General features: G+C 40.4%; 1 protein-coding gene across 4 annotated transcripts in view; it reads right to left on the bottom strand.

Moving 5' to 3' along the window:
• SMYD4 (SET and MYND domain containing 4) overlaps positions 1-22,047 on the bottom strand; it is a 70,848-nt gene that overhangs the window by 48,373 nt on the left and 428 nt on the right. For all 4 annotated transcript variants that reach the window (XM_045490442.1, XM_045490441.1, XM_045490444.1 and 1 more), the window contains exons 2-3: positions 20,908-21,053; positions 3,741-3,885 (exon numbers count right to left, since the gene is read on the bottom strand). In XM_045490442.1, coding sequence (XP_045346398.1) covers positions 3,741-3,885; positions 20,908-21,041 — 279 coding nt within the window. In that variant the 5' untranslated portion in view covers positions 21,042-21,053. The remainder of the gene's footprint in view (positions 1-3,740; positions 3,886-20,907; positions 21,054-22,047) is intronic.

Here is a 22,047-nt window from a genome sequence, read left to right as displayed (position 1 = left end):
TTTACCCCAATGCTTAACCGACTGAGCCACCCAGGAGCCCCTCTTTTACCCCAATGATAGGTACAAAATAACATACATGCAAAGTTTCTCAGCATAGAGTTGTTTGAAATAGCCAAAGATAAGGAACAACTTAGATCAATTACATATTGATCTATAAGATGCTGGCTAAATAAATTACTACACATCCATATTAGGTAATACCATGCAGCTATAAGAATGAGGAAGCTCTTAATGTTCTGAGGTGGAATGATCTTCAAGATATTATTAAGTGAAAAAAGCATGGGGCTGAACAGTGTATATTTATGTAAAAAGTGTATGTGTGTGGGGGCTCCTGGGTGGCTCAGTTGGTTAAGCGTCCAACTCTTGATTTCGGCTCAGGTCATGATCTAGAGGTTCATGGTATCCAGCCTGGAGTAGGGCTCTGTGCTGACAGTGTGGAGCCTGCTTGGGATTCTCTCTCTCCCTCTCTCTCTGCTCCTCCCCCGCTTGTATGTGCGTACGCTCTCTCTCTCTCTCAAAATACATAAACATTTTTAACAAATAAAAATAATTTTTTTTTTTTTTTAAAGTGTATGTGCGTGCAGGAACGGCAGATTGTTTGTATTTATTTATATATGCTAAATACCTCTGGAAGACACATTTAACAGTGCTGGGTTCTGGTGTTAGGTAAAGTGGTGGCCAGGAGACAGAAGAAATAGACTACACTGTGTATATATTCTTGTACCTTTTGAATTTTAACTATGTAGACACATTTCATATTAAAAATAAGTAGCTAAAATAATAACAAAATCTTAAAAACTAGTATTGCTGAGGATACAGAGAAATGAACATTCCCATATTCTACTAGAAGGGTTGTTAACTAGTTTTTTCCTAGAGAACAATCCAGCACCAAGTACCAAAGGCTTAGAATAATACATTTAAATTGACCCAGCAAATTCTCTTCTAGGAATTTATCCTAAGGAAGTAATCAGATGCGTAAAAATATTTACATAGAAAGACACTCCTTGTAGCCTTGTGATACCAAGCAATCTGTCAACATTAGGAGATGTTAAATCAAGCATAGTTCTCTGTAATGGAACACTAAACTACCCATAAAAAAATCATGTGCTAGTGGAAAATTTAATAACACGAGAAAATGGTCACAATAAATTGTTGAGGGAAAAAAGCAGATTACAAAACAGTAAGTGCAGCATTATCCCAATTTTGTAAAAGAAAAACATATTTTCAGAGGAAAAAGTGTCAGGATGGATATAAGCAAAAATGTTAACAGTGCCTATCCCTGACTATGTGACTTTTTTACTCCTTATGCTTCTCTATATTTTCCAAGTAACTTACAAAACATAGTACTTTTATAATCAGATAGAAACAACAAATATTATTAAAAAAAAGAGAAAATAGCAGGTTTGTAGAAAATTGCAAAGTACCATAATCCCCAAAATACTAGCTTCATGAAATAGGAAGGCTCATCTCCTTTCACATACAGAGCAAACCTTAATTTTTTGTCTGATTTCCCTTTTTATTTTACTTGTTTTCCTTGAACAACTTCCCATATGATCACATTTCTGATGCACATGCATAAACTTGAAGAGATTAGCTCTGTAAAAAGGAACTATTAAGCCACTTATCAGTGGATCGTTACTTAATTCTTCAGGAATCACGAATTCACATTATTCAACTAAATACTTTATAACATTACAATTTAGGGCTCTTATCAGTTATAGAGGCTATTGTTAGAAGTCTGAGAGTTGTTGGAAAACTAATTCCAAATGTTAAGCTTAGCCCTGTTAAAGATTCAGAGTAAAGGTGTTTACCCTTCAAATTTACACTCATTCTTTTATTTAAAAAAAAATTTTTTTTAATGTTTATTTATTTTTGAGAGACAGAGTGTGAGTGGAGGAGGGGCAGAGAGAGAGAGAGAGAAAGACACAGAATCTGAAAAGGCTCCAGGCTCTGAGCTGTCGGCACAGAGCCCAACACGGGCCTTGAACTCACAAGCTGTGAGATCATGACCTGAGCTGGTCAGATGCTTAACCGACTGAGCCACCCAGGTGCCCCTACACTCATTCTTTTAAATATAAAAGATCACAGACGTGGTGAGAGGATTGGTACGTTCCTGCTTTAAGCCCATATTTATCTCTTAAAAATTATGGACGGAAGTCTCTCAGGGATCTTGTTTCAGTTTCTATGATGGAAGCAGGACAGTAAAAGCCGCAGATTGTTAAAAGCCACTCTTCCTGATCAAAATCTAGCTCAGTGATGCTTAGTTTTTATTTTATTTTATTTTATTTCATTTCATTTCATTTCATTTCATTTCATTTCATTTCATTTCATTTTTTTTAAAGTTTATTTATTTCGGGCGCCTGGGTGGCTCAGTTGGTTAAGCATCCAACTTCGGCTCAGGTCATGATCTCATGGTTTGTGAGTCTGAGTCCTGCGTCAGGCTCTGTACTGACAGCTCAGGGCCTGGAGCCTGCTTCAGATTCTGTGTCTCCCTCTTCTCTCTGTCCCTCCCCGACTCATGCTCTCTCTCTCTCTCAAATAAATATTAAAAAATAAATATAGGCATACCTCATTTTTAAACAAAAAAAAATTTTTTTTTTAACGTTTATTTATTTTTGAGATGGAGAGAGACAGAGCATGAACAGGAGAGGGGCAGAGAGAGAGGGAGACACAGAATCTGAAACAGGCTCCAGGCTCTGAGCTATCAGCACAGAGCCTGACGCGGGGCTCGAACTCACGGACTGTGAGATCATGACCTGAGCAGAAGTCAGACGCTTAACCGACCAAGCCACCCAGGCGCCCCTAGGCATACCTCATTTTAATGTGCTTCACACACATGGCGTTTTTTTTTTTTTTTTTTTTAATTACAAAGTAAAGGTTTGTGGCAATCCTGCATTGAGAATGTCTATCAGCACCATTTAATAGCCTTTGCTCACATTGTTCATTGTGTCTCTGTGTTACATTTTGGCAATTCTTGCCATATTTCAAACTTTCATCATTATATTCATTACGATGAGCTGTGATCAGTGATCACGACTTGCTGAAAGCTCAGCTGACAGTTAGCTTTTTTTTTAGCAATAGAGTACTTTCAATTTAAGGTATGCACATTTTTTTGATATAATGCTATGGCACACTTAGTAGACAATAAATAGTGTAGCGTGAACATAACTGGGAAGCCAAGAAATTCATTTGGCTAGCTTTATTGAGATATTTGCTTCATCGTGGTAGTCATCTCCTAGGTACTGCTGTATCTGTTGACAACTTTCAAAATGGGACTTAAATAGGCTGTGGCAGTTGGGCTTATTTTCCTTTCCAAGTTAACCTAAGTCATACCGGTTGTAAGCGAACACTGCGGCTGACCAAACACCGAGCTGGCCTCTCAATTGGGACTATCAAACCAACAGACTCATCAGTCATTCTGATACAAAGGGCACACAATTCAGTGACAGCTGACAGACCCGGGCAAGGCAGAGCCATGGGTCCAATAAGCCTATTGCTACAGGGTATCTGAGGGAATTCAGGAATAGAAGTTTCTTGATGGAATTCAGGACGCGTATATGCCTTTGTTTTGGCATATAACCAACGGCAGAATTCTGCCAGTTTTCTTTTTCAAATTCAGTTCACAAATTGTAAACAAGGGAACCACTGGCTACACAAGTCAGCAGTAAGGTTCTGTGACCTGAAGAACTACGCATCACGGAATCGTTGGTAGCCCCGCCTGCTGAGATGCGGTGCCTTACCTTAGAGTACAGCACTGCGGCTCCCATATAATCCTTCTGCTGAAATTTTTTGTTTCCTTCTTCTCTGTAGAAAAGGGGAGCGTTGGGGTCCTTTTCCACCAGGTAGCCTCTAGACAGATTTTGTAAAAACATCTCATCCTCGGGTCTTCATGAAGAAAGAAACAAAACAAAAAAAGCACACATTTGTTATTTCAAGGGAAGTACCTTAACCACTGCACTTGAAACGTCGTGAGTACCTACCTGCAAAACACGGGGACACATGAGGTTGTCTGTATCGTGTAATGTGAATGGGGGGGGGGGGGGAATCTTATGGCCTCAGAGGCATAGATACCAGAATTTCTATTTAGAGGACAGAATGCTAATTATTTATTTTATAATTACCACCCCTACGATAATGTATCATAAAAAAGCTTAGGTGTGGAGAATAACATAATACATGGTTTTGTAGCAGAGTATTCTCCACTTAAACTGTGTTGAAAATACTTGAGTGAATGGCTGACAGAAGGATGAAAGAGAGGGGAAGAGGGAGGAAGAGGTAGGGAAAGAGAAAGAGAAAATGAAAATGAATCATAAAGTAAATATAGTAAAGTATTAACATTTGGGGAATCTGAAAGAAAATACTGAAAAGAAAGTCACAGGCCCCAAATGGTATCACTTGTTAAGGACCCAAGTCAGTAAACCAAGACTTAATACCTAAGCTGACTGCAGTTGCAAGACCCCAGAAATGTAACCTTTAACCTCCAGATAGGAATTTACTGGTCAGCACTAGTAAGTTTACTGACAGACCCCTTCCATTCGCCGTAGGAGGGTGACCTTGCCTAAAACAATGGATTCTTTGCTAATAATTTCCTTTTTCTCCACACTCTCTCTACCTTTATTTTTTTAAGTTTATTTATTTTTAAATATTTATTTATTTGAGAGAGAGAGAGGGAGAGAGGAACAGAGAAAGAGGGAGACAGAGAATCCCAAACAGGCTCCCGCCGTCAGCAAAGAGCCCCACAAGGGGCTAGAAACCACAAACTGTGAGATCACCACCTGAACCAAAACCAAAAGTCAGACGCCCAACCAACCAAGCCACCCAGGCATCCCTAAATGTTTGTTTATTTTAAGACAGAGAGAGAGATAGGGGGAGAGAGAGAGAGAGAGAGGGAGAATTAATGAGGATCTCAAGCAGGCTCCAAGCTGTCAGCAAGGAGCCCAATGAGGGCTCAGATCTCACGACTGTGAGATCAGGACCATGATATGATGACCCTGAGATCATGACCTGAGCCGAAATCAAGAGTGGGGCACTTAACCGACTGAGCCACCCAGGCACCCACATCCTCCCTACTTTGAGCTGTCAGTGCAGAACTGGGCGAGAGACTCAAACCCAGGAACTGTGAGATCATGACCTGAGCCAAAGTGGGAGGTTTAGCTGACTGAGCCACCCAGGCGTCCCTCTACTTTTAAAAACCTTCCCTTTTCCATAGCCCTTTGGAGCTCCCTTCTACTTGCTAGTTGGGATGCTGCTCAATTCATGAATCAATTAACAAAGCCAACTGGATCATTAAAATTTAGTTGGTTGAGGGGTATTTGACTTAGGCTCAGGTCATGATCTCGCAGTCTATGAGTTTGAGACCCACATCGGTTTCTCTGCTGTCAGAGTGGAGCCTTTTTGGGATCCTGTCTCTCCCTCAATCTGCTCCTCTCCCATGCTCGTGTGTGCATGCGTGCTCTCTCTCTCTCAAAAATAAACATTAAAATTTTTTTAAAATAAAAATAAAAATAAAAATAAAATAAAATAAAATAAAATAAAATAAAATTTTCTTGGTTGGGGCATCTGGGTGACTCAGTCGGTTAAGTGTCTGACTCCTGATTTTGGCTCAGGTCATGATCTCACAGTTTGTGAGTTTGAGCCCTGCATGGGCTCTGTGCTGTCAGCTAGGAGCCTGCTTGGTATTCTCTCTCTCAATCTCTCTCTCTCTCTCTCTCTCTCATAAATACATAAATAAACTTAAAAAAATTTACCTGATTGAATTTTTGTTACTTAACAAAGTATATTACTTTGTTATACTTAATATACTTAACAAAGTATATACTTCTTAAAAGTATATACTTTTTAAAATATACTTAACAAAGTATATTACACAGCAATTATTTGTACTATTTTTACAAATTTTATTGTAAAAATTACTACTACTATTGTAAAATTACTATTTTACAAATAATTCTGAAATTATTTCAACCTGAAAAGGCTAAGTGTCTAACTCTTGGTTTAGGCAGGGGTCATGATCTCACGGTCTGTGAGTTTGAATACTGCATTTGGCTCTGTGTTGACAATGTGAAGCCTGCTTGAGATTCTTTCTCTCTTTCTTGTTCTGCTCCTCTCCTGCTCTCTCTCTCAAAAATAAATTAATAAACATAAAAAAACCCACAAATAAACACACACACTGGCAACGGAGAATACACCATTCTGCCAACAAGGAGAAACAGAATACCCTAGACTCTCTCTTTAACTGTAAAGAAAGTAAAATATGCATAATGTGAAAAATAAAAATTCCCTTTTTAAAAAATTCTTTAGGGGTGACTATGTGGCTCAGTGGGTTAAGCGTCCAACTTTGGCTCAGGTCATGATCTCACGGTTCATGGATTTGAGCCGTGTCAGGCTCTGTGCTGACGGCTCAGAGCCTGGAGCCTGCTTCAGATTCCGTGTCTCCCTCTCTCTCTGCTCCCCACCCCCCCCCCCCTTGCTTCTGCTCTCTCTTTCTCTCTCAAAAATAAACATTAAAAAAAGTTTTTGTTTATTTTTGGGAGACAAAGAGACAGAGTGGGGGAGGGGCAGAGAGAGAGACAGAGAGAGACACAGAATCTGAAGCAGGCTCCAGGCTCTGGTCAGCACAGAGCCTGACGTGGGGCTCGAACCCACCAAGTGTGGGATCATGACCTGGGCTGAAGTCAGACGCTCAACCAACTGAGCCACCCAGGTGCCCCCCAATTTTTTTTAATGTTTTTAATTTTTAAAATATGTATTTATTTGAGAGAGTGAGTAAGCAAGCAAGCATGAGTGGGGGAGGGCAGAGATAGCAGGAGAGAGAGAATCCCAAGCAAGCTCTGTGCTGTCAGTGCAGAGCCTGACGCAGGGCTCAATCTCACAAATCATGAGATCATGACCTGAGCCCACTCAGAAGCTTAACTGACTAAGCCACCCAGGTGCCCTGAAAACTAAAAATTCTCTTAAGCATCTCTTCTCAAAGAAATTGAGATCAGAAGTGTAGAATGTTTTTCAAATTTTTGTTTACAAAGACCCATAATAAGAAATATCTTTTACACCGTGATTCAGTCTGATGTGTCTATGTACATATGTATTGAAATTTCACAAAACATTATCTTTACTATGTATGAGTTAATATCAAATATTTTATTAGTATTTAGATACAATATAGAAAAATATCAAAATAAATAATATAAAAAGGAAAATTAGAAATTTTAATTAAAAAATTTAAATTTAAAAGGTGTGCTTGCCTGTTCTAAGTTTATTCCAGTCTAAAAACAATACGAGGATAATACCCTATGCGTATCTGGTGAACCATAGAGTCTGTTGTGGTTTTTTTTTTTGTTTGTTTTTGTTTTATTCCAAATTAGGGTAAATCTGAAAATCCTAGTTCAAGCAAAAAAGATTGTGGTGAATAATAATTATAGCAAAACTCTTCTTGCCTAACAATGGATACTCTTTATCTTAATCCAAAATGATGATAAATTCAGTGTTGTGTAATTGTTCTTTAGTGCAATTAAGAACTAAGCTGCAATAATTCATTCTTTTCTTCAGGCACCAAGTTAACTCAGTAATTGGTTCAAAGTTTTGAAAAGCAAATGGATGTTCTTTTTCTTTTTCATATTCCAAATTTTCTTCTGGAAAAGTATGATAAAAAATTTGAGGAAGTGAGATAAAACAATTTTTCTTTCTTAAAAAAATATATATATATATTTTGAAGATTAAAAAAATTTTTTTTAATGTTTATTTATTCTTTGAGAGACAGAGTGTGAGTGGGGGAGGAACAGAGAGAGAGAGAGAGAGACACAGAATCTGAAGTAGGCTCCAGGCTCTGAGCTGTCAGCATAGAGCCTGATGTGGGGCTTGAACTCACAAACTGTGAGATCATGACCTGAGCTGAAGTCAGACGCTCAACCCACTGAGCCACCTGGTCACTGCTATTGTTTTTGTTTTTGTTTTTTTGAGAGAGAGTGTTAGAGGGAGAGAGAGAATCTCAAGCAGGCTTCACACCCAGCATGATCCCACAATCCTGAGATCATGACCTGAGGTGAAATCAAGAGTTGGACACTAAACCGACTGAGTCACCCAGGTGCCCCAAAACAAATAATTTTTTTTTACATTTATTTATTTTTGAGAGACAGAGCACAAGTGGGGGAGGGGCAGAGAGAATGAGAATCTGAAGCAGGCTCTAGGCTCTGAACTGTCAGTGCAGGGCTCGAACTCATAAACCATGAGATCATGACCTGAGCTGAAGTCAGATGCTCAACCAACTGAGCCACCCAGGTACGCCAAAACAATTTTTCTAATTATTTTTACTGTGGTAAAATACACATGACAAAATTGACACTTTAACTATTTTTAAGTATACAGTTCAGTGGCATTAAGTACATTAACAATATTACGCAATTGTCACCACTATCCATTTCCATAACTTTGTCACCATCCCAAACTGAAAACTCTGTCCTCATTAAAAAATAACTCCTTAGGGGTGCCTGGGCGGCTTAGTGGGTAAAGCATCTGACTTTGGCTCAGGTCATGATCTCATGGTTCGTGAGTTCAAATTCAATGTCAGGCACCCTGCTGTCAGCACAGAGCCTGCTTTGGATCCTCTGTCCCCCCCCTCCCCCCGCCCCTCTCCTGCTTGTGCTGTGTGTCTCTAAAAATAAATAAATAAACTTAAAAAAAATAATAATTTGATAACTCCCCATTCCTCCCTCTTCCTAGCCTCTGCTAACCTCTATTCTATGTTCTGTCTCTATGAATGTCTACTCTAGGTAACTCAGATAAGTGGAATCATATAATATTTATCCTTTTTATGCCTAGCTAATTTCACTTAGCATACTGTTCCCAGATTCATCCATGTTGTAGCATGTACCAGAATTTCATTTCCTCTTATGGATGAATAATACTCTATTGTATGTAGATACCACATTTTGTTTATCCATTCATCCGTGGATGGACAACATTTGGGCTGTTTCCATTTCTGGCTATTATGAAAAATACTGCCATGAACACTGGTGTGCAAATATCTGTTCAAGTTCTGTTTTCAATTCTCTGGGGTATCCATGCAGAAGTAGGGTTGCTGGACCATATATTAATTCTAGTTTTAATTTTTGAGGAATGACACTGGTTTCCATAGTAGCTACACTATTTTACATTCCCACTAGCAGTGCACAAGGCCTCCAGGTTCTCCGCATCCTCACCAACATGAGCTATTTTCTGTTTGTTTGTTTTTTCCTAGTAACCATCCTAATGAATGTGAGGTGGTATCTCACTGTAGTTTGGATTTGCATTTCCCTAGTTATTAGTGATGTTAAGAGCACCTCTCCAGGGGTGCCGGGGTGGCTCAGTCAGTTAAGCGTCTGACTTTGGCTCAGGTCATGATCTCACGGTTCATGGGTTCGAGCCCCACATCAGGCTCTGTGTTGACGGCTCGGAGCCTGGAGACTGGTTCGGATTCTGTGTCTCCCTCTCTCTCTGCCCCTGCCCCACTCATGTCTGTCTCTCTCTCAGAAATAAATAAACATAAAAAAAAAAAAAGAGAGCACCTCTCCATGTGCTTGTTGGCTATTGATATATTCTTTTTGGAGAAATCTCTATTCAAATCCTTTGCCCATTTTTAAAATCAGGTTGTTTGTTCTCTTGTTGTTGAGTTTTAGGAGTTCTCCTTATCAGGTACGTGATTTGCTAATATTTCCTCCCATTATGTGGCTTGCCTTTTTTAAAAAAAAATCTTTTATTTTTATTTTTTTAAGTAATCTCTCCACCTAACATAGGGCTCAAACTCACGACACAAGATCAAGAGTCACATGTCCTCTCTACCCACTGAGCCAGCCAGGTGCCCTTCTGTGGGTTGCCTTTTTTACTCTGTTAATATTGTCTTTTTATGCACAAACTGTTTTAATTTTCAAAATTGTCTACTTTTGTTGCCAGTGTCTTTGCTGTTATAGCCTAGAAATCATTGCCAGCCAATGTCATAAGCTTCCACCTTAGGTTTTCTTCTAAAGGTTTTATAATTTTAGCTCTGAAGTTTAGGTCCTTGGGCTATTTTGAGTTAGCTTTTATATATGGTATAAGGTGAAAGTCTAACTCTGTTTTTCTTCATGTGGATGCTAATTAGGGAGCCGACAGAACTGAGTTCCTTCTTCCAGTCTTGCCTTCTGTCTCTGGAGCCCTACTGAGGGCCTCTCATGGAGTCAACTGGCAATGCATCAAGTTCCACAGAGTACAGAGGACTGAGAATGGAGCTGAGAAACAACAGTGTGTTAACTCCCACACGTCTGTATATACATGTTTTTTCTGAGCCATTTGAAGTAAGTACAGTCATCATAGAAGTTCACCTCTACGCATTTTAGCAGACCTCTGCTAAGAATAAGAACATTCTATACCTAAAAAAATTTTTTGGGGGGTGCCTGGGTGGCTCAGTCGGTGGAGCATCCAACTTTGGCTCAGCTCATGATCTTGCGGTGAGTTGGAGCCCCGCGTCAGGTTCTGTGCTGACAGCTCAGATGCTGGAGCCTGCTTTGGATTCTGTGTCTCCCCCTCTCTCTCTGCCCCTCTCCCACTCACACTCTGTCTCTCTCTCTCTCAAAAATAAACATTAAAAAAAAAAAATTCAAGACCTATTTATGATATAGACAACTTCCTTAAATTAAAAATGGGTATGTACTATAAACCTATGGCAAATGTCCTAAATGGCTGTTACTATTCAATACTGCACTGGAGGTCTAACTAATGCTATAATCAAAAGATAAAATGAGAGGTAAAAATATTGGAAAGGAGGATTACTATTTGCAGATATAGCTACTTACCTAAAAATTCCAAGTGAATTGGCATAAAAACAATAAAATATTGTGAAAATAGTTAGGCAGCTGTAGGATACAAAAATTCCTAGCCTTTATACACCAATCGTCAGAGAATGTAATTGGGCGAAAAAAAAGTCTTATCCACGATAACAATAAACTTACAATAAGAAAGAATAAATCTAAGAGGGAATGTGCAAGACCTATACAAAGAAAATGATAGAACTTTACTTAAGGATATGAAGGAAGCCCTAAGCAAATGGCAAGACATACCTTTTACTTGGAGGAGGAAATTTAACATTGTAAAGGTGTCAAGTCTCCCTAAATGAATCTGTAAGTTCAACACAATCTGCATCAAACATCCAACAACATTTTTTAGAAAGTATTTACTTATTTTCGTGAGAGAGAGAGAGCACGTGTGCAAGCGTAGGGGGAGGGGCAGAGAGAGAGAGGGGGACAGAGGATTCGAAGCAGGCTCTTTTGACGACAGCACAGAGCCCGACGTGGGGCTCGAACTCACCAACTGTGAGATCACGACCTGAGCTGGAGTCGGACGCCTAACCGACTAGGCCACCCAGGCACCCCTAGCCAAGACATTCTTGAAAAAGAAGAAGTATATGAGTGTGTGGGAACTTGGCCTACCAGACAGCAAAGCCACATCTATACGAGCCTTCCATGCTTTCTAGTGTTCCTTCCTTCCACTTCTGGTAATAAAATCTCAGGGAGGAAACCATTTCTTGTGGCTGAAGTAGGGAAGACCCCAATGTGGCAATAGGGTTGAGCACCGTGCTATAGGCCTGGCCAATCAGAAAGGCCTCACGCTTGTGGTTGAAAGGATGCATCAGGCAGTCAAAATCAGGTTGACTGGAGTCCACAATTAGGTTGATCTAGACCTTTTCTGCCCAAACTCTCAGGAAAGATGGCCTCTTTTCTTGTGGTTGTTAAGCTTGCAGGACGTGTCCAAGGCTACCAGTGTTGATTATGCCCGCCAGGTGTGCAGTTTGTCTGCGAGATGAAGAGCTACAGTCTGATGACATCTGAGCCCCTGGACACAACTCTGCTTGCAAACAGATCTGCCTTGGACATCCTAGTTTCATAGTGCATAAATTTCCTAATGTGAGCTGGGTTTCTGTCACTTGAAACCGAAAGAATTCTAGTATGATACTATAAAGTCACAGTAAAAACCCTTTGGTTTTGACATAGAAATAGAGTCTAGGAACAAATTTGTGGCAAGTGGGAATTCAATTTTTAACGAATATGGCGTTTTGAGGCACTAAGGATATCACGGACTGTTCAATAAATGCCTAGGAAAAATCATCTGGAAAAAAGTTAGCACATTCTCTTACATCACATACAAAAATAAATTCCAGTGCTCGCTTCGGCAGCACATATACTAGAATTGGAACAAAAATAAATTCCAGATGGAGTTTTGAGTGAAAACTAAAACACAAAACTACAAAAGGAGTTAGAAGAAAATAAAGACTATTTGCAAGACACATAACTCAGAAACCAGAAAAAAAAAAAGATATAGCTGTATAGAAGGTAAAGCACGCACAATTTATATACAATGCAAAACACTGCAAGTAAAGATAAATAATAGGTTGGGGGGAAAATTAGTCACAAATATAGCAAAGAATTATAGGACCAGATTTTTGAAGATCTCTTATAAATTCATAAGAGAAAGACAGACAACCTAGAGGGAAAATAGGCAAAAGACACAAATGAACAGTTTGCATAAGAAATATAAACGGGTTGTAACATCAGAAATAATGCATTCTTTCACTAGTAATTAGAAAAATGCAAAAAAACAAAACAAAACAAAAACAAGATATTTTTGTCCTGAAGTTTGGCAGAATTAAAGACTACCGCTTTCTAGCGCTGGTGTGGATATAGGAAAGTACCGGTAATGTCTTTTTGGAAGACAATTTGTCAGTATTTATCACATTTTAAAATGCCCTGGGTGGCTCTGCCAGTTGAATGTCCAACTTCAGCTCAGATCATGATCTCATGGTTCATGGGTTCGAGCCCTGTATCGGGCTCTGCACTGACAGCTCAGAGGCTGGAGCCTGCTTCAGATTCTGTGTCTCCCTCTCTCTCTGCCCCTCCCCCACTTGCTCTGTCTCTCTCTCACAAAAATAAATAAACATTAAAAACAATAATAAAAAAATAAATAAAATGCTCGTAATGACTGATACAGCTATTTATCTTCGAAGAATATATGTGTACAAAAACATACAAAAAAGTTGCTTACTGCAGCATTGTTTGTAACAGTAAAAATGCAACAACTTGGAAATAATGTAATTGCTCCTCAACAGGGAAAAGAATAACTACATTGTGGGATAACTACATAAGCAATATCATGCGGTTGCTAGAAAGATTAAGGTGTGACATCGGAGAAAACCTCCTAGAACAAAGCACATAATATGACAGAATAAAGAAAAAGAAATGTAGATATATCTACAATTGTATGAGAATACACAAAAAGGACCAGAAAATTCCAATAAACTGTGGCTGTTTCTATAGAATTGAATGAAGAGACGGTAAAGGGGAAACCTTCCTGTTAAACTTCATTAAATATCATTTCAAATACGATGAGAATGGGGGCGCCTGGGTGGCGCAGTCGGTTAAGCGTCCGACTTCAGCCAGGTCACGATCTCGCGGTCCGTGAGTTCGAGCCCCGTGTCAGGCTCTGGGCTGATGGCTCAGAGCCTGGAGCCTGTTTCCGATTCTGTGTCTCCCTCTCTCTCTGCCCCTCCCCCGTTCATGCTCTGTCTCTCTCTGTCCCAAAAATAAAAACGTTGAAAAAAAAAAAAATACGATGAGAATGAATTTGCATCTTGTCAACATTTATCATAAAGAAAAACAAGTATCAAAAAAAAAAAAAACACCCCAAAACAAGTAAAATGCTAATTGTACCTGGTTAGTACCTGAACTGGCAAGGCTCAACACTGCACTCATCATTTCATTCAACTAAAATCTGAGTGCCCGCTATGTGCCAGACTATCGGCAGTTGTTGGCACAAAGATAAAGACGTTAACATTGAACCTGAAAGGTATGTGTTTATGTATCTGCATGTATATGAGGCTCTCATGTATGAGTCCTATTGAGCATAAATACGTGCCAGTTGGTGAAGAGCTTTAGACAAATTTCCAGATTGACATTCAATCAGTATTTATTAAATGCCTGTTTTTTTGTTTTGTTTTGTTTTGACACAGCACTGCTCTTGTCTACACAAACACAGACAACATCTTTGCCCTCATGGAGCCTATAGTCTATAGTGAAGACAGACGTCAATCAAATGATTACACGAACCTGGAAAGGAAAGCTACGTGACGTTGTTAATATATACTGAGCTGGGACTCAGGAGGCTTTCCTGAGGAAAGATCTGGCTGACCCTGAAGGATAAGTAGAACTTAATTAGGGCGCAGAGGAGTAGACAGAAGCCAGGGAAAGCATTTCAGGCAGAAGAGATACAGGAAGTAAAGGCCACGTGACAAGAAGCACAGTGTACATTAAGAACTGAAAGAAGGTCATGGGGCGCCTGGGTGGCTCAGTCGGTTGAGCGTCCGACTTCAGCTCAGGTTGTGATCTCGCGGTCCGTGAGTTCGAGCCCCGCGTCGGGCTCTGGGCTGATGGCTCGGAGCCTGGAGCCTGCTTCAGATTCTGTGTCTCCCTCTCTCTCTGCCCCTCCCCCGTTCATGCTCTATCTCTCTCTGTCTCAAAGATAAATGAACGTTGAAAAAAAAAAATTAAGAAAAAAGAACTGAAAGAAGGTCAACAATATGCTGGAAATAGGAGTGTGGTAAGAGGAGGCCACGGGCGATGGGCAGACTGCAATGTCTTACTGGCTACATTAGGTTGAGAATTTTAGTCTTTATTGTAAGAGCGAAAGAAACTCCTGAAAGATTTTAAGTGAGAGCAATATAATCTGATTTGTGTTTTGAAAAAGGATTTCTGTTGTGGTGTAGGAAATAGTTTGGAGGGAGGCAAGTATGCATTTGGGGAACCAGTTGGTAGTATTCTAGCTACTGATAGTAATTTGGATTACGGAGGTAAAGGGAACGTGTTGGTTTTTGTCACTGCTGTAACAAATTCCTACAAAATTAGTGGCTTGATACAAAAATGTGTTCTCTTACAGTTCTGACATGGGTCTCAGTAGGCTAAAATCAAGGTGTTGGTAAAGACATGTTGCTTTCTGGCTCCAGGGGAGACTCTGTGGCCTCACCTTTTCCAGTTTCTAGAAGCTGCCTACATTCTTTGGCTCGTGGCTCTCTTTCTTTACCTTCAAAACCGGCAATCCAGCATCTCTCTTGACAATTCTTTCATAGTTATATCTCCCTCGGACTCTTCTGCTTCCTTTCTCCACTTTCAAGGATTCTTGTGATTACACTGGGCTAATGGGTAATCCAGGCTACTCTACCTATCTTAAAGTTGGCTCGTTAGCAACCTTAATCCCATCTGCAAACTTAATTTCTCCTTACCATGTAACCTAACACATTCACAAATTCCAGGAATTAGGATGCAGACAACTTTGGGATGTATTATTTAGTATTATTTATACCACACAGGAAAAGAGGGACATTATCACAGTTTTTTGTTTTTTTGAGAGAGGGAGAGCGCATGAGCGGGGGGGGGGGGGGGGGGGGGGGGGGGGGGGGGGGGGGGGGGGGGGAGGGGGAAGAGAGAGAGAGAGAGAGAATGAATCCCAAGCAGACTCCAGGCTCAGCATGGAGCCCAGTGCAGGGCTTGATCCCATGACCCTGGGATCATGACCTGAGATGAAATTAGGAGTCAGAAGTTAAATCAACTGAGCCACCCAGGCACCTCTTATTATAAATGTTTAAATATTTGTTTTGCGGTTATCCTGGAGATTAAAAAATGAATCCTTGATTTATTTACTATCTTCAGTTAGTACTTTTGCCATTTCCCAAACAATAGAAGAACCTTACAACAATTTACCTCCATTTGCCCATCTTTCCATTTGTACTAGTATCATGGCACTAGTGATCATGAGTTCTTATTTTATATTTAATTTAATTATTTTTTAAAACCTTATTTATTATTATTATTTTTTAGTAATCTCTACACCCAATGTAGGTCTTGAATTCACAACCCTGGGATCAAGAGTTGCATGCTCTACTGACTGAGCCAGCAAGACACCCCTCATGAGCTATTTTTTTGTTTTTGTTTTTTTTTAAGATTTTGTTTTTATTTATGTATTTATTTTTTTTAAGATTTTATTTTTAGGTAAATCTACATCCAACATGGGGCTCAAACTTACAACCCCAAGATCAAGAGTCACATGTTCTACCAGCTGAGCCAGCCAGGAGCCTTGTGAGTTGTATTTATCTATTTAAAAAAACAATTTTTTAAAGTTTTTATTTTTAATTAGTCACCATACCCAACACGGGGCTCAAACTCACAACCCCGAGATTAAGATTTGCAGGTTGCACCAACTGAACCAGCCAGATGCCCCTCCTCGCCATGAGTTATTTTAAAATATAGAATGGGGGGCGCCTGGGTGGTGCAGTCGGTTAAGCGTCCGACTTCAGCCAGGTCACGATCTCGCGGTCCGTGAGTTCGAGCCCCGCGTCAGGCTCTGGGCTGATGGCTCAGAGCCTGGAGCCTGTTTCCGATTCTGTGTCTCCCTCTCTCTCTGCCCCTCCCCCGTTCATGCTCTGTCTCTCTCTGTCCTAAAAAGAAATAAACGTTAAAATATAGAATGGTTCATAGGTTCTTAGCTTTAAGAACTGAAATAAGGCAGTGCAATTCACTAAGATAGGGACCACTGGAAGGGACTGTGAGTTTGATTTTGAATATGTTGAATTTTTTTTTTTCAGCGAGAGAGAGAAAAAGAGTCGGGGGGCGGGGGGGGGGGGGTGGGGGAGAGAAAGAGGGAGAGAGAGAATCCCAAGCAGGCTCCATGCTTAGTGTGGAGACCCACGTGGGGCTTGAACTCACAAACCCATGAGATTATGACCTGAGCCAAAATCAAGAGTCAGGCGCTCAACCAACTGAGCCACCCAGTTGCCCCTGGATATGTTCAATTTTAAGTATCTTTGGGACTTTTAAGTAGTCAGCTGGATTTAGAGATTTGAGTCTCAGAAGGGAGGTGAGGGCTGGACATAAAATTTTAAGGATAATCAACATACAGAGGAGGTAATTGATGTCATGGGTGTACATGAGACTGTATCAGTTGAGGATACAGAGTGGAAAGGAAAAAGAGCCTAGGTTGGAGTCTTGAGGAACTCCAATAGTAAATGACCAAGCAAACCCTCTTCATTTATATTCCTTTCCATGCACCAAAACTTCAAATGATTCTTGTGGATTAGGACATCTTGGTGTTGTAAGCCATATCCAACTACCTTGGGATAACTCTGCTACCATTACTATTTTCATCAATAGTTGTCTATCATTTTTAGAAACTCTGTAAAAGGAATCCACAGATCCCATAAAGATTTAGACATTATTTTTCAAACTGTAGGTCATGACTCAGTGGGTCATGAAATCAGTTTAGTGGGTCTTGATTAGTATTTTTTAAATGAGACAAATAGAAAGGAAAATATCAAGGTACATCATACGCAGTAAGCATTTATACTCTCTACCATGGTGAACTTACCCAGTCTGCAGCTCAAAATACCATGTATGACTCCCAAATTTCTATCTCCAGCCCAGCGCTCTCTCCTAAATGTCGTGCTGACTTAGACACCTCCACCTGGATGTCTACTAGACATCTCAAACTGAACTAGGAACCCCTGATCTTCTTTTCCAAAACTGTTCCAAAGCAGTCTTCCCAGGTGATGGTAATTTCATCTTTCTTAGGCCTAAATCCCTAGAGTCACTTTTTACTTCTCTCATCCTCTAATATATCACATTCCATCTTTCAAGGAATGCTATGAAGTCTACTTTCAGAATCCAACCATTTCTCGTCAACCCCCCCACCACCACCCTGGTCCAAATTATCACCTCATTTTTCACCTGGATTAATGCGACAGCCTCCCAACAGGTTTCTCTAATTCCACCCTTGCTTGTCCTATAGTCTATCCTCAACACTGTGGTCAGAGTAATCCCTTGAAACAGGAGTTAGCAAACTTTGTCTGTGGAGAGTCTGAGAGTAAATATTTAGGTTTTGTGGGCCAAGAGGTAAAATTGAGGCTCTTACAGAGGTAGTTCTATAAGAAAAGAGAAAACAAATTTCTATAAAATTTTTATTGATACAACTTAAAAAATAATTGAGTATAATGTCTTGTAATACCAGTCTACTTTTTTTTTTAAGCTGGTTCCCCCCCATCCTCTGGCCCCCCTTCCCGAGATCAAGAGTCACAAGTTCTTCTGACTGAGCAGGCCAGGCACCCCGCATAATATAGGTCTACTAATGAGAATGGATTTATTTTTCTTAATGAATTTTACTTAATTGGGATTCAAAGCCAGTGTTCCCAAATCATCAAATCAACTGTAAATGCTTATCTGTAAAAACCATTCTTAGTTGATGGTCATATAAAAACAGGCAGCAGGACGGATTTACCCTGCAGGCTGTAGTTTGCTGACCCCTGCTTTAAAATATAATCAGATCATATAGTTCTCTCAAAACCCTGGGAATTAGTTTTCTACTGTTGGGTAACAAATTACCACAACTTGAGCAGCTTAAAACACCCGTTTATTATCCTCACAGTCTGTTGATCAGAAGTGCAGGTGAGTCTGGCTGAGTTCTCTGAATAGGGTTTCACAAGGCTGAAATCAAGCCAGTTCTTTCCGATTGTAAGTCTGAGGTCCTCACTTCCTTGCTGGCTATCAGCCAGGAACTACTCTTAGCTTGAAGAGGTTGCCTGCATTCCTTGTCATGTGGTCCCCCTCCATCTTTAAAGTCATTAAAAGCACATGTGTATCTCATGGTTTGAATCTTTTTGATGTTCCTTTATGCTACCAGCTGGGAAAAACGCTCTGCTTTTAAAGGGGTCACCTGATTAGGTCAGACCCACTCAGATAATTGTGTATCAAGGTCAACTGACTTGGGAATGTTGGGGAGGGGGCATCATCTTTAGAAGTCTGCCTACCACACCTTGCAATAATTTCCTACTCAGAGTAAAAAGAAAAGGCACATAGGAGGGCCAACATGACTTGTACCACTTGCTGTCCCCCAACCCCCATGCATGTCTCATTACCTCTTTGATATTATTTCCTGCTCCTCTCCCTCTGGTTTACTCTGTTCATGCACACTAGTCTTCTTGCTGTTGCTTAAACATGCCAGACACATCCCACCTTGGGATCTCTGTCTGGAGTACTCTTCTCTCAAATATCTAATTTGTTAACTCCTGTATCTCCAAGACTTTGCTCAACTTCCACTTTTTCAATGAGACCATATCTGATCACACTATTTATTCAGAGGTGTTTTTTTTTTTAAGTTTATTCATTTATTTTTGGAAGAGAGAAAGAGTGAGCACAAATGGGGGAGGGTCAGAGAGAGACAGGATCCCAAGCAGGTTCCGCACTGTCAGCACAGCGCCTGATGAGAGGCTCGAACTCATAAACAGTGAGATCATGACCTGAGCCAAAGTCGGACACTTAACTGACTTAGTCACCCAGGTGCCCCTGATCACACTGTTTAATACCACAACCTGCACTCTCACTCCTGGCACTGCCTATTTCCCTTATCTTGTTCTATTTTTGTTTTTCTTCTACTATACTTAGCACCTTTAACATACTATATCCTTATATGTGCTTATTTATGTTTATTGTCTGTCTCTCCTTGCCACAATTATGCTCCTCAAGGGTAAGGCTCTGTGTCTATTTTGGATTCACTAATGTATTTTTCTTTCTTTCTTTTTAAGTGGTAAGGTTCTTTTCTTTTTTTTCTTTAAGTTTATTTATTTATTTTGAGAGAGAGTGAGCATGTGCACGTGGTGGGGGGGGGGGCAGAGAGGGAGAGAGAATTCCAAGCAGCCTCTGCACAATCAAGAGTCTGTTGCCTACCTGACTGAGCCACCCAGGCACCCCCCTTTTTAAATTTTATTTATTTAGGGGCACCTGGGTGGCTCAGTCAGTTAAGCGTCCTACTTCAGCTCAAGTCATGATCTTGCGGTCCGTGAGTTCGAGCCCCGCATCGGGCTCTGTGCTGACAGCTCAGAGCCTGGAGCCTGTTTCAGATTCTGTGTCTCCCTCTTTCTCTCTCCTCCCCCGCTCATGCTCTGTCTCTCTCTTCTCAAAAATAAATGAACGTTAAAAAAAATTTTTTAAATAAATTTTATTTATTTAAAAATAATTTTTAATGGTTATTTATTTTTGAGAGAGAGAGAGAGAGAGAGACAGAACATAAACAGGGGAGGGGCAGAGAGAGAGGGAGACACAGAGTCCAAAGCAGGCTCCAGGCTCCGAGCTGTCAGCACAGAGCCCAGCGCAGGGCTTGAACTCACAAACCATGAGATCATGACCTGAGCTGAAGTCCGATGCTCAGCCAACTGAGCCACCCAGGCCCGCACACCACCCCCCCCCCTCCTTTTTTAAAGTAAGCTCTACTGCCCAATGTGGAGCTTGAATGACCTTGAGATTCAGAGTCACATGCTCTACTGACTGAGCCAGCCAGGCACCCCTGATTGATGTATTTTTTGTTCACTAAGCATATAGCACAGTGTCTGACACAAAACAGGTGATCAATAAAAATTCGCTGAATGAAGTTTTGGGAAACTCTTGTTGTAATTTTCTGTATACGTATGTATGTACTAGGTTATGATATAAAATAGAATTTCTTATTGAGGATGGTAGTCAAGAGAGTTTGAATATATGACTTCCAAAGTCCTTTCTAAATGTGAGCACTTATAAATTTCTATATGCAGGTAGTAAATCCCCACTATATCTTTTGGGAGATGGCAAAGTTCACAGCCTACTTTCCACAGCACAGCATTGCTTATTGAAACCAAAACACCAAACAAGCTATCTTGTCTGTTCTATAACAGTAGGTTAGGGAAAACTGGAAATAGCAAGAACTGCTGAATGCTCCAAAATGTAAAAAATCTGAACTTAATCCTTCCATGAAAAGGAGATAGAAATTGAGAGAAAATGACAAAAGAGAACATTTTCTAGACCAACATTTCCCTGGGTAAAGCTTTCATTCACTTACTGAAGAAGCAAAGAGGAGTGAAGAAAGATATCGCTCAAAGTCTCTGCGGTAGAGATTGTGACCTGAATGGACTTCGGGAGCAAAGACCACTTCTGAAATACATATGATTTCCACTCATCCACAGGCAGATCCATCCTACTTTAGGCCTATAAAATGAATAAGAAAATAAAGGATTCAGATTTCTACAAATGCACAATCCTAGAAAAATCAAGATTTCACTCAAGCAAATGTGAAACAACCAAATCAATTCTTGTGGTCTTTTTCTGTACTTTACATGCTGAGGATCTATATTCTCTCACACTGAACATCCTTTTATTCAGAAATATTTATTGAAGGCCTACTTTGTTCCACAAAGGACGCTTGCCTCTTAGACCTCCATCTCCCAAGATGCTCAAGTCAGAAACTGAGACATCCCAGGTTTTTCTTTCTCCTCAGCAACTATTAAATTAACAAATGTTTCTATGTATAGTTCAGTTTTTTTCTTTCAATCCCCAGGTCATTCTTTTAGTTCAAGTCCTCACCATCTCTTGTCTGGCGTAACTAGTTTCCATGCCCTCAGTCCCCTACCCGGCTTTCTAAATTCAATTCATCCTTCATATTGAGACAGATGTCCATCCTCTGCCTTAAATTAATCAATGCTCCTCCAAGCATTTAGGGAAGCCCAGTACAAATCCTTCACTATTTGACCTGGGGCTTGTTTTCTTCCTTTTTCTCAAAGTTTATTTATTTATTTTGAAAGAGCGAGGAGGCGAGGGGCAGAGACTCCCAAGCAGGTTCAATACTGTCAGCGAGGCGCTTGACAAACGGCTTGAACTCACCAACTGTGAGATAGATCATGACCTGGGCCAAAATCAAGAGTAAGATGCTTAACTGACTGAGCCACCCAGGCACCCCTACCCCTGGCTCATTTTCTAATGCCTAAGTCATCTTCCTCTGTAACCCACTATCCTGAGCTACTTAAAGCTATCCCCAGCTTGCCAGGCTATTCACCTCTCTAGTTTGTGCATAGGCTTCGCATTCATCCAGGCGCATCCTTATCCTCACTTACAGTCCACCTGACAAACCTGCACACACCCTTCAGGGCTCAGTTTGAATGGCACCTCCTTTGGGAAGCCTTCCCTGATTTTCCATCTGTGATCG

Source organism: Leopardus geoffroyi, chromosome E1 (assembly GCF_018350155.1).
Source record: "Leopardus geoffroyi isolate Oge1 chromosome E1, O.geoffroyi_Oge1_pat1.0, whole genome shotgun sequence".
Taxonomy (NCBI): Eukaryota; Metazoa; Chordata; class Mammalia; order Carnivora; family Felidae; genus Leopardus; species Leopardus geoffroyi.
This window is presented reverse-complemented; position numbering and strand designations above follow the sequence as displayed.